Here is a 17313-nt window from a genome sequence, read left to right on the forward strand (position 1 = left end):
GCCACCAGGGGAGGCAATATTCATTTAATGCCCTGTATATTTAAATACTGAAACCTGATCAATATAGGAAAGTAAATGTACAATACAAATTGGTAGAATTCTGTTGGCATTTATTTCCTTGGCAAATATTAATCAAACTGGGTGATACAACTTCCCATTTATACTATGCACAAATATTGATCCCCTTAGATGGGTGGATCAGGCATTGCTCTTTTTGGTAGAGCTATTCCCACATACTTAGAAAGACATAGGCTTGAAAGAATGGAGAGAGAAGCTACTCTGCCAAAGCGTTCAGCTTACCCTGGCAAGGATGGAGCTGCTTTTCCCACCAAGGGCAATGAAATCAATCCCTGTGATAGGGATGACTTGCTAAGTCAGAATGCAGCCTCGTTTTAAGGATACAGCATCACTTTAGCTAGTATTCATGCACAACACACAAGTTTACATGCCAGCCTTGCTAGCCTTTCTCTGAAGAAAGCAGCCTGAACAGCTATCAAAGAGGTTGGGCTCAGATATTTGGTCGTTCTTACTGTCTGTGCCACTTGTACCTTTTTTGCAGCAGGACCATGGCTCAGTAGAAGATGTGAGGTTGTAAACTGCTTTTAAAATTTGGTCTTCTTGACACCAGGCAAACATATCCATCCACTATAAAGATTAGAAGATTAATTCCATTTGTGAAGAGAAATCCTTTAAAAAATGTTCATCACTGACAAGTGACATACTTGCCAGGATGTCTAGTAATGGCCTTGCTATTAGTAAGTTCACAGCACCTTTACAGGCAGTCGCCTAAAATATTAGAACAGAAGATGAGGATATCTTAGAAACTCAAGTTTTCATTTACTAAGAAGATATGTGGAAATTGAGGAATTAAGGTCAAATAAATTTACCATTGCTGGAGAATATATAACTGATGTCACAATCTTGCCAGCAAACAAGAATCTCTCAGATGATCTATTTAGTGAATGGAAAGTACCTGCCTATGGATGCAGCAACAGCTAGAGCAATGACATTTTTGTTCTATAGCTGGAGCTGGGTAAAGTGTAGCCTTTGGCTACCTATGGCAAATATGTGCAGTTTTGCTACATCACTTCTGGTTGTCACTTTAAGTCGGGCAATACATACCAAACATTTAGGTGCACTTGCAGCCTGTGGGCAAGAATGCACCAATTTAAACATTCCTTATGTACCAGAGACTTCAAAGTTCATTATTACTCCATTTGGATATCATTTGGCAATATTGCAGTATTGCCAGCTAAGGATATTCAATTTAAAATAAAATGCCAAACACTAGAAAAAGGCCTTTTATTTTTATACAAAAAGTCAATTTCATAAACGCATCATTCAAGAAAGATGTTCCACAGTAGCCTTCACCCATTTTCTGTGCAACAATCTAGTAACAACTGTAGCAGCAGCGAAAAAAGACTGACCACTGTCTTAGCTAACTTAACATACTATACTTCTAAGAAAGTATAAATCTTGTTTCATACACAGTAATTTAACAGACACGCATGAGAACAATTTGAACACATAAGCATGTTCTTTTTCTTTAGACAGCAGTGTCTTGAAAAAGAAACATTTTACAGTGATTATTTTTTGTGTAAAAATCAGTAGTTCTCAACCTGTGGGTCCCCAGCTGTTTTGGCCTACAAATCCCAGTTTACCAGCTGTTAGGATTTCTGGGAATTGAAGGCCAAAACATCTGGGGACCCACAGGTTGAGAATCAATGGATGATGTCCAAAATGTGTTTATCTCTGTAAAACAACTCTTCTAACCCTGCAGCTAAATCTCAATCTCAGCACTGAGCCCAGTTTTCAGAAGTCTAGCCAATAGCAAGGTATGAGAGGAGTTGTCGTCCGAAAGTTCTCCACCCTGATGTAATGTTAAGGGTCAAAAGCAAGCACATCTATTCTGCTTTAACTACCTGTGCAAGTCTGTATCTGCCCCATAATAGATAGATAGATTGGTCCACCAGAGGTGGCTTTCCTTTTGTTCTTCAAAATACAAAGAAAATGCTTTCTTCTTCCTGCTAAATCTGAATGTAAGATACAAAAAATGTTCCCTTGGTATTAATTTGTTCAATTTTAACACAAAATAGGATTAGCCTATTACCCATATGAATGCCATATGTCAAAGTTTAGCTTTTAACATGTTTGGACTATATAAAAATCATTACCTAATAACTTATGGTTCCAACATATTTCAAAATAATAATAAAAAAACAGATCAACAGCATTTACAATACATTGAGGTAAAGCATTCCTTTTCTTGCTTAATCAAACAAAACATTAATATAAATGAGCACTGCTACCAACTTTGCAAGCAACTGGAGAAGGCTTTGTGTTGGCAAGAATATAAAAGACTATTTCAATTCAACTGTTGACTTCCCTTTTCTATCATCAAGAGTATACAGTATCTAGTGTATGTCTCAATTAATTGGTGCAGTTTTAAGAGATGGAAAGACAGCTTACATGGTGAACACACCCAGACTGGCTTTGGGAAGGTCACATTCTTTTACCAAGAGGAAGGCAAATAAATCTTCCTCTGAAAAAAAAATTGCCAAGAAAACCTCGCCTTAAGAGTCACCATATGTCAGAAATGAGTTAAGGCACACATCAGAAATGAAGGCTGTGTAATCTTCCAGATATTGTTGGACAGCAATGTCCATCATCCCTCTTCTCAAGTGATGTTAGGTAGGACTAATGGGAACTGAAGTTAAACATCTGGAGTACCACACATCCCTCACACGTGAAATGTGTGAAGAGTTTCAGATTTAGAAAAAGTACAGTCCAAATCCAAAGAACCATTAAGGCCAGTGGAATTTTTGTACTTTAAAAAAATGAAACAACTGACACCTAAAGACTCAGAACTGTTAAAACAAAAATTTTAAAACAGTTTGCTCTTCAGATTGTGAACTAAGATTTAAAGGAAAGGGAAGCCAAGTTTGAGTACTGAGAATGATTCACAGTTCCCTGAAAACTGGGCAAGTAGTTGATATCAATACAGTATAAGCTTTGCTCCACACACAAATGGTTCTAACAAAGAGCGCACATAGAAAAGCATGTGTAAAATAGGCAGTCACCATTTAATCCTTGTAACTACTTCCCCAATTATGCTGAAATGCTTTTAGCCAAGAGAAAAAATTACTTTGCCAGGTTTCCATTTGTCCATGTGAATGAATACCAAAAGCCAAAAAAGAAAAGAAACCTCAGTATTGTCTTAGATAATTTAGGATTGAAAAATAATCCGACTGGCCCTCACTCATTTGCTAATCTCAAATAGAGCAGGCCCACTAAACCAACTACTGAATTACAAGGGTTATCCGGAAAGTAAGGTTACAAAGCACGTAGCTCTCGTGGAGAATTTTCAGAGAGGAAGTTGGTATCACTGCTGTGTGGTGGGAAGCCAGCGGAAGCAAACAAGCTACTGATGCCTGGCACTACTCATCAACTGGCATTGTGGTGAAGGTTAGAAATGAGCATCCTCATTCCATTACCCACCAAGTGCGAAGTTTAAGCTGTAATACGCTACCTAAATGCTAACAGGCATGAATGCCTCTGCGATTCATTCTGAGAAAAATGGTGGCGTCAGTTTTTTGGGACAGCAAAGGGGTTCTGCTTGTTCATTTTTTGGAAAGAGGAGAAACAATGCTGCAAGATATTGTGAGACTATAAAGAAACTTTACAGAGCCATCCAAAACAAACGTTGTGGGATGCTGATGGCAGGAGTCTCTCCTTCATGACAATGCGCATCCACACACTGCTCATGAAACACAAGAGTTGCTGACTTCATTTGGTTGGGATGTTTTAAGCCCTGATCTCGCACCCAATGACTATCATCTGTTCACTAAATTGAATGAACACCTGGGTGGAAAACACTTTTCTGGTGACATCAAGGTGAAAATCAAAGTGATGAACTGGCTCAAAAAGGTGGCGGGAGACTTCTATGACACAGGCATCAAAAACCTCATCGCATGGATGACAAAATGTATTGAACTGAATTAGGATTATGTGGAAAAATAATGTAATACCTATGCTATAATCCATGCAAGTTTTCATTCTTTGTATTTTAAAAAAATCTTGTAACCTTACTTTCCGGCTATCCTTTGTATAAATCAATAAGTACATACATCTTGTTGATCTAATGGAATCACTTATGATGGGACTTGCAAATGATTTAGGCCATTTAAATTAAGACAAGTAACAGTTTTGAAAACAAATCTAAACCTAGTATGAGCAGTAAACAGTTATATGCTTCCTCCAATACTACAGACCAATGGCAGCCTCAGAATACCAATATTGTTATTATCAAGCATGGAGTGTTCTCATTCAATAATCATGGAATATTTCTATCCAATACATTACTTTCTACCAAAACAGTAACTGAATGTACTATTTCAAATGAGGTTTTACATGGAATGTTAAACTGTTTCCTGAAGTGCAAAAACAGCAACAGCTAAAGTGCAGACAAAAGAATGTCCTTATGAAATAACTTCAGGAGTATTAGTCTATCAGAACTGGAAGACAGCCATCAGACTGAGATACATACAGTGCCTTCATCTGAACATATTAAACTACAGTTTAGTATGAGCACTTTGTATCTCTTCAGATGTCTCTGTACAACTCCCATCATCCCACAGCACTGAATGTATTTGCCAACAGTGATGGGCTACTTTAGAAAAAAATGGAGGGCCAGAAAGTGCCCAGCCATGGTTTATTCAAAGCAAACCTCATTCCTATATACTTTCCTTATTTCTGGCTGACACATTGTGCAATTCCAATGGTCATTGAAACAAGTCAAGTTCAAACAAGAGTTTATGACGTTGGTTCATATCAATAGTTACAAGTTTAAAGATTCAACATAATGGTAAAACTGCGAATAACTGGAAAATGGAAAGCAAAAGCTTCGAATCATGATCTTGCTGGAAGAGTGTACCACTCTAATTCATGTAACACTAAGCATTTGTTTAGCTTGACATCTGAACTGTCGATGCTCAGATGCTATTCTCTCTCTCTCTCTCTCAACCTTTCATAACCATTATTTCTTACCACCTCAAAGTAGGAAATATTAAAACAGCTCTTCAGAAGTAATAATTTCCCATGGCCACTACTGCTAAGGAACACATTAGACAAGAAATGTTGATAACGGTGTCTAAAACATTCAAGCTTGAATGCAACATTGAGAAAGTGCTTTCAAATGTCATTTAACATGAACGTCTGAATAAATACTGCAATGTGCCGAGTCGAGCACAGGCAATACAAATACCTGGGAAGAGCCAGGAGACAATGTCAACACTATTGCCATCATAATTCCAGAATTATTTAATTCTCTTTTCAAGTAATGAAGTCTGGAGGTTTGGTGATTACTCAACTGGGGGAGGGGGGGGGGACAAAGTTACTTTTCATGAACAGTCTTTTGACCACTAGTTTTCACAAATGAGCACACTTTTCTGCAGCTCAAGTAGAAATTAACCCCTCTCAGTTTCAAATTACCAAACCTTTGCAAAGGAAAATGAGGGACAAACTAACAGACTCTGCAAAGCCCAGTACCATGCAAATGGATCAAAAGTTAGGAATAACACAGAAGGTATACGAATACTGAAACTCAATTGAAATTTCTCTTTCGTAAATGCCTGTTTGGGATTTCCACAGCACTGACTTGAAGAGGCCATGATCCTCCAACAATTCCTGCTTGGATAGCCACCCCTATGACCACAGCCAAATCTGGGTCAACAGAAGTGTTGGGTTTCTTCCCAAAGAATTGTGTAATAACTTTACGTATTCTTGGAATTCGGGTGGAGCCTCCAACTAACACAATCTCATCTACTTCGGTCTTGTGGAGATGCCCTTCTTCCAACACCTGCTCAATGGGCACAAGGATCTTCTCAAAAAGGTCTTCATTTAATGTCTCAAAGAGTTTTTGGGAAATTTCTGTTTCAAAGACAACTTTTTTCCAAGTATTATCACTCTGTGTTTCTGAAAAGCTGTCCTCCATACTCTTCATTTGAGATTCTAAAGCAATATTTTCATGCTGGTTCTTATTCTGCTTCTGCAAGTGTTGATGTTGGTCCTTCTTCTCTGGCATAGTCAGAGAAACCCTGATTGTGGAAGAGTGGTGAATTGTCAAATTTAGTTTGACAGCTTCGATAGCTTGTCTGAGTCTATGTCTCTCTTCCTTTCGGGAAGGCAGAGAGCCATGCATGAGATAGATCTCATTATATAGATATTGCATCAACCGTTGATTGAAGTCCTGCCCACCAAGTTTGTTGTTACCTAAAATACACAGTTCAGATACATTAGACAACTCGCAATACTCATTTAGAACACCAAAGATATATAATTGATAGTACACAATGCTTAGAGAGAAACTCTCAATAAGTTACACATTTTCAAAACCAAATACTTAATTGCCAGCCTTAAGCATTTGTTATTTCTGCCACATGCAAAAAGACATTGTTCTTATAGAGAACAAACTGACAAAAAACAGCTTCAATATACCACTGGATGGCACTCCTACACAGCTTGTGGTTTACAAGTTGTGCAAACCTGGCCTTGTAAAATTTACACATGGTTTAGGTCACAACTTTGTGCATCTTTTCCCAAGTACAAAATCAATAAGGCAAGTTTGCAAAGAAATATATCATACTAAGGAAAAATAATAGCTATATATACATGGCTGGTTAACTGCTATATCTCCTTTACCTGGTCTACAATAGGATGGACATGTGTGCAACTTTGGCACTTGGACTTTAAGATTCAGCTGACAAACTTGAATGGGTCATCAAAATGCAGATCTAATAGATTACCTGTATCTTTCCTAAAATCTCAAGTGCAATATTTTCCATCTCAATCCATATATTTAACTGCCTGTATAATGTGTAGGAAGCATTCAGGTCAGGAAAATATAATGGATGAGCAATGTTCAAGGTACATCAGGACCAACAGGACTCCCATCAAGAATCAATAAGGGGCTGAACCCTATCCCTGCACATTCTGCAGGACCCCTCACCTATTTACATTTAAATGAAGACACAGAAGGAGCACATACCTTGTTTTCAACATACATTTGGAGTTTCTTCCCTGCCAATCTACTAAATCTGAGCAGCACAAATGTCTACTTGGTTGGGGGCATATATGACTCATGCGTTGCTCACCTTAATCTTCAACACATAGGGGGATAATAAGTCCACAAAGTTTTTTTAAGAATTAATACTATACAGTACATTATTACTGTTGTTGTTTTTACCTGCCATAGCTCGTGTTAAAAACATTCCTCCTTGCTTGTTCAGCAGAGAAACATCCAGTGTTCCTCCACCCAAATCTACCACCAGAACATTGGACACGTCGACCTTGTGGAGGCCATATGCCATTGCTGCAGCAGTAGGCTCATTAATTACTCGCAAGATTTCCAGCCCTTCAAAGAAAAAAAAAATAGTATAGTGAATGAATATTTTTACATCAAATATGATGAATCCGAGGGTTGATTACTCTTTTAGCACTGGATTTTTTTTTTGGTGTGAGAATACACTAGTTATATGCAAATAACCTTTAAACTCCATTTTAAACTTACCCATCTCTTGCATTGTAATAGCTGTTCTTATTCATGACTTCTAATGGCATACAAGCAGAAGCTATTGTGTCAATATTGTCAGTCTACCACATGTCTTCTCAGGACAAGCAGCTATGAAAATACACTTGTGTAATAAGAGTACTGAAGAAAATGTATACTACCGGCAAGGTTTGCTGCTTTAATTGTGTAGTTTCGCTGCCTTTCATCAAATTCAGCTGGCACTGAAATCACTGCTTTGGAAACTGGCATTCCAAGATACTCCTCTGATATCCTCTTCAATTTCAAGAGCAGCTGAGAACCAATGTATTCTGGTGTTACACTGAACGTCTCATTCATCGAAACAGAAAATTCAGCAGCTCCTTTGTTGTTAAGGACCTGAGGGAGAAAGACAGTAGGTCTGAAGCATTCCACTTATCAGAAGTTGTTATCATATACTTATCAGACTAACCCCCTGTACATCCAACACACAGCAAGACTTCATTCCAATGAACACAGAGATGTAAAATTTCTAGAATGTTAAAATCATTAAAATGTTTTACATTTATTGAGAGAGAAAAAAAATGTAAGAAGCTTTTGGTAACTTAATTATTGGACTGAAGGGGGAAAGACCAAGAATAAGGAAAAAAAACTGTTAATTGCAAAAGAAATGAAAGGAGGATGGGGTTGTCCTAGTCTAGAGATATATGGCAATGCCTTCCAAATCAAAAGACTAATAGAATTGCAAGTGACCAATAAAAATGGGTGAGATTTGAGAAGGAAATTAATGGAGTTGATTGTGAAGAAATAATCTATACAAAATGGGATAAAAGGCATATTGAAAAACTAACAGGACCAATGTAAGGAACAATGCAAGAGTGGAAGAAGTGGCAAAGGAGAATAGGCAGTTTAAAATCAAAAATGTCAACATTATGGTCAATTAATAAAGAGAAAGAATTAAATGTGAATAGAAATATCCAGATATTGAAGGAAAAAGGAATAGACAGAATAGAACAATTGTACAATAGTGAGGGAAGAGTAAGGGAGAACAGAATTAAACAATGGCTTGGACAGAAAAACTGGCTACAGATAAGAGCAAATTGTACCTGTCTAAATACTAAAGAAAATATTAATATGGTACAAAGAGAAGATACCGCCTTTGAAAAAATAATGAGAGAAAAAATGGAAGGAAACAACGCACAGGCCAGTAAAATATATACGTTAATAGAGGCCGACGGGTGTACAATACGGGACTTGAAAAGTATGTGGGAAATGGAGTTACAAATTACAGAACAAGATATGAGACAAGTGGTAGAGACAACAGGGATGACAAGGAATACAAGAGTAAGAGAAATGAGGAGGAAAACATTACATAAGTGGTATCGTACACCCTGTCAATTAGCGTACTATCATAAAAAGGGGATCAGTCAGTGCTGGCATGGATGCCAACAGAAAGGGTGGTTTACGCACATGATGTGGGAATGTGAACAGGTATAATATTTCTGGCAGATAATACAAAATAATCCTCGTAGTGGTGGTGGGAATTGTAACTGTTGTGTTTAATATAAAAATATATATTTAAAAAAGAGAAGCTTTTGGTAACACTGAATAAATGCGATATTAGGACTCCTTACAGATTTTGAGAGTACTTCGTCATTTGGTTTGAAACAACAAAATTATAATTTAAATTATCATTACTTCAAACAAGCATTATTGGCAGGCAAGGAATAATGAAAAAGGGAGAAATTATCAATACTTAAAAAGTGAAGACAATTATTTTATGTCCTTCAGTTCTCCATAGCATCAAGTATTTTGATTGTTGTGTGCCTTCAAGTCATGTCTGATTTATGGCAGCAGGGGTTTTCATGGCAAGATTTGTTCTGAGAGAATCTCTCTTTGACTTCCTCTGAGGTTGAGAGATTCAAACACTAGTCTCCAGTGATAACCCAATACTCAAAGCACTGCAAAATGCTGGCTCTCTAAACATAAAGCACACATTCCCCTCAAAAGACCCAAAAAAGCAAAACTACTGTCAGGAACTACATTAGCTACCATTTTTTTCATTATTCTAAAAGAATATATTTTATCAACCATTTCCCCGTTTTTCCAATTTAGGGGGAAATTGTTTTCCCTCATTTTTTCTGAGATTTTACCTGACTGCACCAGTTTTCTGGTGAGCTTTACCTGTGGATTCCCAGACTGCAACTGCACTTGGATTAGATCTGGGCTTTTTAATCTTTTTCATTCACAGACCTTTGGGGCCTGAGAAAGTTTTACATGATTCCAGGTATGTAAAATAGATAGAAACCTCAAACATTTACTGATAACAAATAAGCATTTGCAGGGCTTGCAAAATAGGCTGATTTTTTTTAATGAAGACAGCTGAAGCATCTTCTGCAGAGTACACTGTAAACACTGCACAACAGATCCACATAAATGTCTAAAACAGCCACTAGGTGTTATTCAGAAAACTTTTACAGTTGCCAAATTTTTGGGACTCCAACATAAAGTTAAGGGGATCCCATTTGGGGTCGGGACTCACAGTTTAAGATGAAGTGTACTAGAGGGATGTTTGGAACCCCTTTATGAATGTTATCTTCAGAGAGAGGGAATCTATTAATCAATGTTTCCTTTCCCTAATATTTGGGGATCCTGATCCTTTTTCACCAGAGCTTCTTAAACTTTTCTCACTCATGACCCCTGTCTGCCTAGGAAATTTTTAAATGACCCCAGACATATGTGAATATAAAAGTTATAAAAATCAAACATTTACTGAAAATAAATCAGTATTTGCAAAGCTTGCTGCTTTTCCTTTTTGTGGAGTACAGCTAAAGCATTTTCTGTCCACTGGAAACATTCCATGTTGTTGCCAAGAGATTTGTGTAAAAGGATGGTGTTCAGAAACCTTTTACTGTTGCCAGCGTTTTCATGATCCATATAGAGCTAAAGGAACCTTATATATGGTTTGGGGCTCACAGTTGAAAAAGCATTTAATTGAAACTCATTCAATGCACCATGGCTCCCTGAACCTAATGTGGCATACTGGGCTAAGTGTGCTGTGATAGGGAGGAGTATATACAGCCACTTTTACAAGCTCAGCTATATCTGTCTATGTATTAATCCAAGATTTTGTATAGAAACTACATAAACATTTCAACATTTATAATCAAAGTTAGGAATACCTTGTATGCTTTCTGCTCCCACTTTCTGCAATCACAGATTGACATGGCACATAAAATGTACATAGTTTAGATCAAACAACTGTGCAGTAAAAATTAAGCAGTCCAAGCAGCATATATACATTTCAGTAAAACAGAAATGAACACTCCACACTAATTTTCAGCATTTCTCACCAAAAGACTTCAACTTGTCCTATTTCAAGAGCCAACTAACAGTTTTTAGAAATTGTTCTAAGACTGTGGTTATCACATAGTAAGTAGCTGGCAAACAAAGCCAGTATCTCACCTTAAAGGGGTACCTACTACTTTCTCTTATCAGTTCCTCTGGTGTGAAAATCTTTCCTATAAAGCGCTTTGCATCATACACAGTGTTCTGTGGATTTGCATCTGCCAGCTCAAGTCCATCATATCCCACATATACATCTTTCTCAGTGAATGAGACAATACTTGGGATGCTGTTGTGTCCGTTTTCATCAGGAATCACTTTCACCTGCCCCGTGCCAGGAAGGAACACCCCAACTGAACAATAAGTGGTGCCAAGGTCAATCCCTATTACTTTCGGTGTGGGCATAGGCAAATACTGTTGGGCCAAGTATCCAGCTAACAGGAGAGTCAAAATTGCAGAACCTTGAAAAAAAAAAGAACCAAAAGAAAAAAATAACAAGTCAAACAAGCATCCAAGCAGAATCCATGTCAGCATCACAGAAATTTATAGATGTCAATCACATGTCATTCCAGGCAGATGTTCTACTACACCATTCACATTCCCCTTGTCTCTTTTCTGCTCTATATTTTTTTAAATAGCACTCAAGACTGTATACTGATTTTATTATTTAAATTAAAGCTTTTTGATACTGCCAGTGTTATATTCTGTCTGTTCTAATAATTTCTAGCATTGTTCATTCCCATCTTTTCTTTTTACACACAAAAACCAAGGACCTACAATCGATTTGGTTTTAATTTGGTTTCCACCTCAGCTTAAGTGGCCGAGGGGGAAAAGGAAAGCGCCTGAGGCTGTTAGGAACTGTGGAGGTTGAAGTCCAAAACACCTGGAGGAGGGTCGAAGTTTGCCCATGCCTTCCTTAAACCCTTGTTGTGGGAATAAATGCCAGGGATTGGGTCATTAACCTTTATCTCATACACAGTCACTGTAGTGCCTGGGTCTGTCACACAACAGGGGTTAATATGTATAATCTTTATATCTATATGAACAATAACAAATGTAAAGCAGTAACATTGTAAAACAAATTATCCAGATAAAATAGCATATAATGCATATATTATCTATTCGAATAGATCAGGAGTCCTCAAAGTTTTTAAACAGAAGGTCACAGTCCCTCAAACTGCTGGAGGCCGGATTATAATTTGAAAAAAAAAAAAGAATAAATTCCTATGCACGCTGGACATATCTTATTTGTAGTGCAAGAAACACTTAAAAACAATATAATAATTAAAATCAAGGACAATTTTAACAAATATAAACTTATTAGCATTTCAATGGGAAGTGTGGAGCTGCTTTTGAGATAGGATTGTTGTTGTTGTGTGACTGTCGTTTCAGACTTTGGTGAGGGCCCTGAGTGAGGGCGGGATAAATGACCTTGGAGGGCTGTATCCGGCCACCAGGCCTTAGTTTGAGGACCCCTGGACTAGATAGTTCCCCAGATAATTCTGGTTCCCAATTTGATCCATAATCAGATCTTACACATTACCATTGCCCCCTTTAGAGACTTAATACTCTCCTTATATTAGCTCCCCCCCCCCCCCAGGTCCAAATACTGTTCATTTTCCTTTATCCATCAATCCTATCCTTTGGCAAGTGATTTGCACCAGTTGCCCACCCGAACTCAGTACAGTACACTACTCAGACCATTGAAGGTTGCTAGATGTTCGCTATGTATTGTATTCTGTGGTTGTTTTATATTGTTTGAAATGTTTTTTATGAATTTTGTTGTTATATTTTAACTATGTTGAATCTCAGGCTTGACCCCATGTAAGCTGCCCTGAGTCCCTTTGGGGAGATGGAGGCGTGATACAAAAATAAAGTTATAATAATTACTACTACTATTATTACTGTTATTATATACTGTATATGTGGGTACTACATAATGCCCACAGGCACACAAGTTTGTATGTGATTAAATTCTGAGGCTCGTTGTTGTAAGATTCTGGGATGTGTGGTTTGTTGTGGCACCAGAGCCCTGTGACAGAGGGCCCTTCTAAATAGCCATATAATCCAGAATATCAAGGCAGAAAATCCCACAATATCTGCTTTGAAATGGGTTATCTGAGTCCACACTGCCATATACTCAAGTTCAAAGCGGATAATGTGGGATTTTATTCAGCTGTATGGAAGGGGACAGAGAAGGATAAAGATCTCACAAAACCAACACATTTGCAAGGATTCTCTAGCACTGGGCCATGGCAGTGAGAGTGGTGTCACAATTCACTGAATGTGGAGGCTCTCTTGGGCCCCCATAATTCCTCTCACAAAATCATAGAGTTGGATGAGACCTTGTGGGCCATCCAGTCCAACCCCCTTCCAAGAAGCAGGAAAATCGCATTCAAAGCACCCTCGACAGATGGCCATCCAGCCTTTGTTTAAAAGCCTCCAAAGGAGGAGCCTCCACCACACTCTGGGGCAGAGTTCCACTGCCGAACAGCTCTGACAGCCAGAAAGTTCTATCTAATGTTCAGATGGAGTCTCCTTTCTTGTAGTTTGAAGCCACTGTTCCGAGTCCTAGCCTCCAGGCCTGCTGAAAACAAACTTGTTCCCTCCTCCCTCACATATTTACGCATGGCCCTCATCATGTCTCCTCTCAGCCTTCTCTTCTGAAGGCCAAACATGCCCCACTCTTTTAAGCCTCTCCTCATAGGGCTTGTTCTCCAGACCCTTGATCATTTTAGTCGCCCTTCTCTGGACACATTCCAACTTGTCAACATCTCCCTTCAATTGCGGTGCCCAGAACTGGACACAGTATTCCAGGTGTGGTCTCACCAAGGCAGAATAGAGGGGTAGCATGACATCCTTGGATGTAAACGCTATATTCCTTTTGATGCAGGCCAAAATCCCATTGGCCTTTTTTGCTGTTGCATGAAATTGTTGGCTCATGTTTAACTTATTGTCCACGAGGACACCAAGGTCTTTTTCACATGTGCTGCTGTCAAGCCAGGCATTGTCCCCCATTCTGTATCTTTGCATTTCATTTTTTCCCCTGCCTAAATGGAGTATCTTACATTTGTCCCTGTCAGGCCAGTAGCCTGGATTTTGATTGGGGGGGGGGGGGGGGGGGAGTCTGAGTGAGAAAGGATCTACCCTAGCAAACCTTTGGTAGCATTATCCCAATACCCCCATATATATTGAGCATGGTGATCATGTAGGGGCAACGAAACCAAAATATTTCCCAAAAGGCAGAAGCCCCCTTTTCAATAGGGAGGGCAAGGATGGACACCACGAAAGTTGAATCCTTTAAACTGCAAAAAACTATTTATTATTGCGTGGCCATAGCAATAACGACAAACAAGCATACAGGGATGCAATCAAAGGGTTTGTCGCAACCCCCAAGGCGGCTGCAAAGCAATTATAGTAAATGGAATATACATGATATGAATAAACATAACAGTTTAAATAATGTACCAGAATTTCGGGGGGGGGGGGGGGGCTACATGCCTGGTCCCTGTTGAACTCTGTCCCTTTCCTTTCTCTGTCTTTCTCTCTCTAAGCCCTGAGGCCTGGCCAGCACTGCAAGGAAGCAGCAGAAGGAAGAAGGAGGAGAAGTGGGGGACTGACGGGGCTTCCGAGACATAGCCGGGCCCCCATAAGCCCTGAAGGCCTCCCGGCCAAGCACGCCGCCCTCCCACTCACCCAGCATGGTCATTTCCCCGGCCATCTTCACCCGCTTGCTCGGGTCCCTTCAGAACACCGCTTGCGACTCCGTAGTGGCACTTGCCGGCTTCCTGAGTCCTTCTCCGGTCGTATGCTGACTGTATCTTCCGTCTCCTTTCGAAAGCCCTCCCACCGCCCTCTTGCATGGCGGGAAATGTAGTGCTGCTCTACATAGACTCTAACGCAGCCCTGCTGGTAAACAAACTACGATACCCATCGGCCAACGGGAACACGCCATTGAGCTTTAGGCGGACGAAAGACACGTCACCCAAGCAGCGCGAGGAGGCTGACGGGAGGGGGGAGGGGCTCGCTAGTGACGTCAGAATGGATCAGGCAAGCGGGCTCGTGACGCTCAATCGGCGCTCTGCCTCTTGGGAGGAGGAGTTTGTTTGAGGAAGGGACCTGCTCTTGCTATTACTTGATACACAGCAAGATTAGGACACATCAAGCAAGATCACTCTGCTGGCTCTTGGATTGGATCACACATTGGACACTTCCCAAGCGTCTATGGCTATTTCATTTATTTATACCTTGCTTTATCTCTCCATATGGGAGACTCAAAGCGGCTCACAATTAAAAACAATTACAGTACAACTACAAACATACAATTATAAAACAGTATTATCATTAAATATTATTATATATTATCACTAGTAGTATAATATATTTGTATTACAATATTATTAGTGTTAAATCGCATTACGTTACAATATTATTAATAACATGTATATACAATATATTATTAGCCTAGCACAATATTAGTATTAGATATATTGTACTGTACTATACTGCAATATTATTTGTAATATATATACATATAAATATGTATTATTATATTGTACTATTATTATACCACAACACATATAACATACTACCAGTTTATTATACTATTAGTATTATATAATATATTGCATTATATCATACATTGTAGTTAAGTAATATATTAGTATTATATTACAATGTTATTTCTATATATTAATATATATTGTGTGTGTGTGTATATATATAGATAGATAGATAGATAGATAGATAGACAGATAGATAGATGAGACTATGAGAGGTATAGGGGACTAATGCATGCAGATCCAAGCAGGGTGGCCTTTTACAGCTGACATATGGTGATTGTTTTTAAGTGCTGGCCAAGGTCTTAAGTTGCAGACCTTGGAAGGTCGGCAATCAAATCCACAGGACAGGACGAGCTCCCATCATTAGCCCTAGGTTCTCCCAACCTAGCCGTTCGAAAACATGCAAATGTCAGTAGATCCATATGTACCAATTTGGTGGGAAGGTAATGGTGCTCCATGCAGTCATGCCAGCCACATGACCTAGGAAACATCTACAAACAATACCAGCTCTTTGGCTTAGAAATGGAGATGAGCACCAACCCACAGAGTCAGACACGACTATACTTAATGTCAAGGGGAAACCTTTACCTTTAAGGTCTTTAAGCACTGTTCTCAGTGTGCCGATCACTACTGGGACCAACTTTACTGGCTTGTGCTGGAGTCTGCAGCTTGATCTTTAAATCCTCTTTTGAAGAAACTTTTCCAGTTGTTTCTCGTCAGTTCTGCTGTTGCCTCAGATTGTAACATCGACGTTATGTGCTTTGTTTTTGTTTTTCCCCCCCATGATCATGAGGTCAGGAGTATTGTGCTTCTAAATTTTGTCAGTCTGAATTCGGAAGACCCAGAGTAGTTTTATGTGTTCATTTTCTGTAATTTTATCAGGCTTGTGATCCCACCAGTTCTTTGTCACAGGTAAATGGTATTTGTGGCACGAGTTCCAGTGGATCATCTGAGCAACAGTATTATACCTCTGCTTGCAGCACCTGAGTACGTGATCCATCATTTCGTCTGCTTCTTTGCAGAGTCTAAACTTGGAATTTGTTGTCAATTTTTCAGTTCAATTATTATTATTATCATTATCCTCATTATCCATTATTATAAGGAGCCCCCGGTGGCGCAGTGGGTTAAACCCCTGTGCCAGCAGGACTGAAGACCGACAGGTCTCAGGTTTGAATCCAGGGAGAGGCAGATGAGCTCCCTCTACCAGCTCCAGCTCCTCATGTGGAGACATGAGAGAAGTCTCCCACAAGGATGATAAAAACATCAAATCATCCGGTTGTCCCCTGGACAACGTCCTTGAGGAGGGCCAATTCTCTCACACCACAAGTGATTTGCAGATTCTCAAGTCTCTCCTGACACGACAAAGAATCCATTATTATATAGTGCCATCCATGTGCATGGTACTTTTGAAGTAAAAGAACAAAAAACAAGGCATATGTGTGTGTGCCCCTGGTGGCACCGTGGGTTAAACTGCTGAGCTGCTGAGCTTGTTGACCGAAAGGTCGCAGGTTTGAATCTGGGGAGCGGCATGAGCTTCCGCTGTCAGCCCCAGTTTCTGCCAACCTAGCAGTTTGAAAACATGCAAATGTGAGTAGATCAATAGGTAATGGTAATGGTGCTCCATGCAGTCATGCCGGCCACATGACCTTGGAGGTGTCCATGGACAATGCTGGCTCTTCGGCTTAGAAATGGAGATGAGCACCACAGTCCAGAGTCGGACACAACTGGACTTCATGTCAGGGGAAAACCTTTACCTTTACCTTTATACCTTTATATGTGTATGTACACATACTGTATACACACAAACACATATATACATACATAAATAGGTTTTTTTTCTGAATATTTTTTGCAACAGTTTTA

At 39.3% G+C, this 17313-nt stretch overlaps 1 protein-coding gene across 1 annotated transcript; it reads right to left on the bottom strand.

Moving 5' to 3' along the window:
• Positions 1-1285: 1285 nt before the first annotated feature.
• On the bottom strand, positions 1286-14847 carry HSPA13 (heat shock protein family A (Hsp70) member 13). The gene is made up of 5 exons (XM_060773746.2): positions 14585-14847; positions 11009-11349; positions 7729-7942; positions 7244-7411; positions 1286-6270 (listed from the first exon to the last, which is right to left on the bottom strand). Exons 1-5 carry the CDS (start codon positions 14607-14609, stop codon positions 5603-5605), a joined length of 1416 nt encoding a protein of 471 aa, XP_060629729.2. The 5' UTR covers positions 14610-14847; the 3' UTR covers positions 1286-5602.
• Positions 14848-17313: the final 2466 nt, after the last annotated feature.

Source organism: Anolis sagrei, chromosome 3, assembly GCF_037176765.1.
Source record: "Anolis sagrei isolate rAnoSag1 chromosome 3, rAnoSag1.mat, whole genome shotgun sequence".
Lineage (NCBI taxonomy): Eukaryota > Metazoa > Chordata > Lepidosauria > Squamata > Dactyloidae > Anolis > Anolis sagrei.

Bases quoted from the DNA above. Each gene is read 5' to 3' on its own strand.
- HSPA13 (XM_060773746.2), bottom strand. From the start codon at position 14,609: ATGGCCGGGGAAATGACCATGCTGG. The intron at 7,943-11,008 runs GTGAGATACTGG...TTTCTCCCTCAG, and splicing joins GTAGTAGGTACCCCTTTAAG to GTCCTTAACAACAAAGGAGC. The intron at 6,271-7,243 runs GTAAAAACAACA...TGTGTATTTTAG, and splicing joins TTTAACACGAGCTATGGCAG to GTAACAACAAACTTGGTGGG.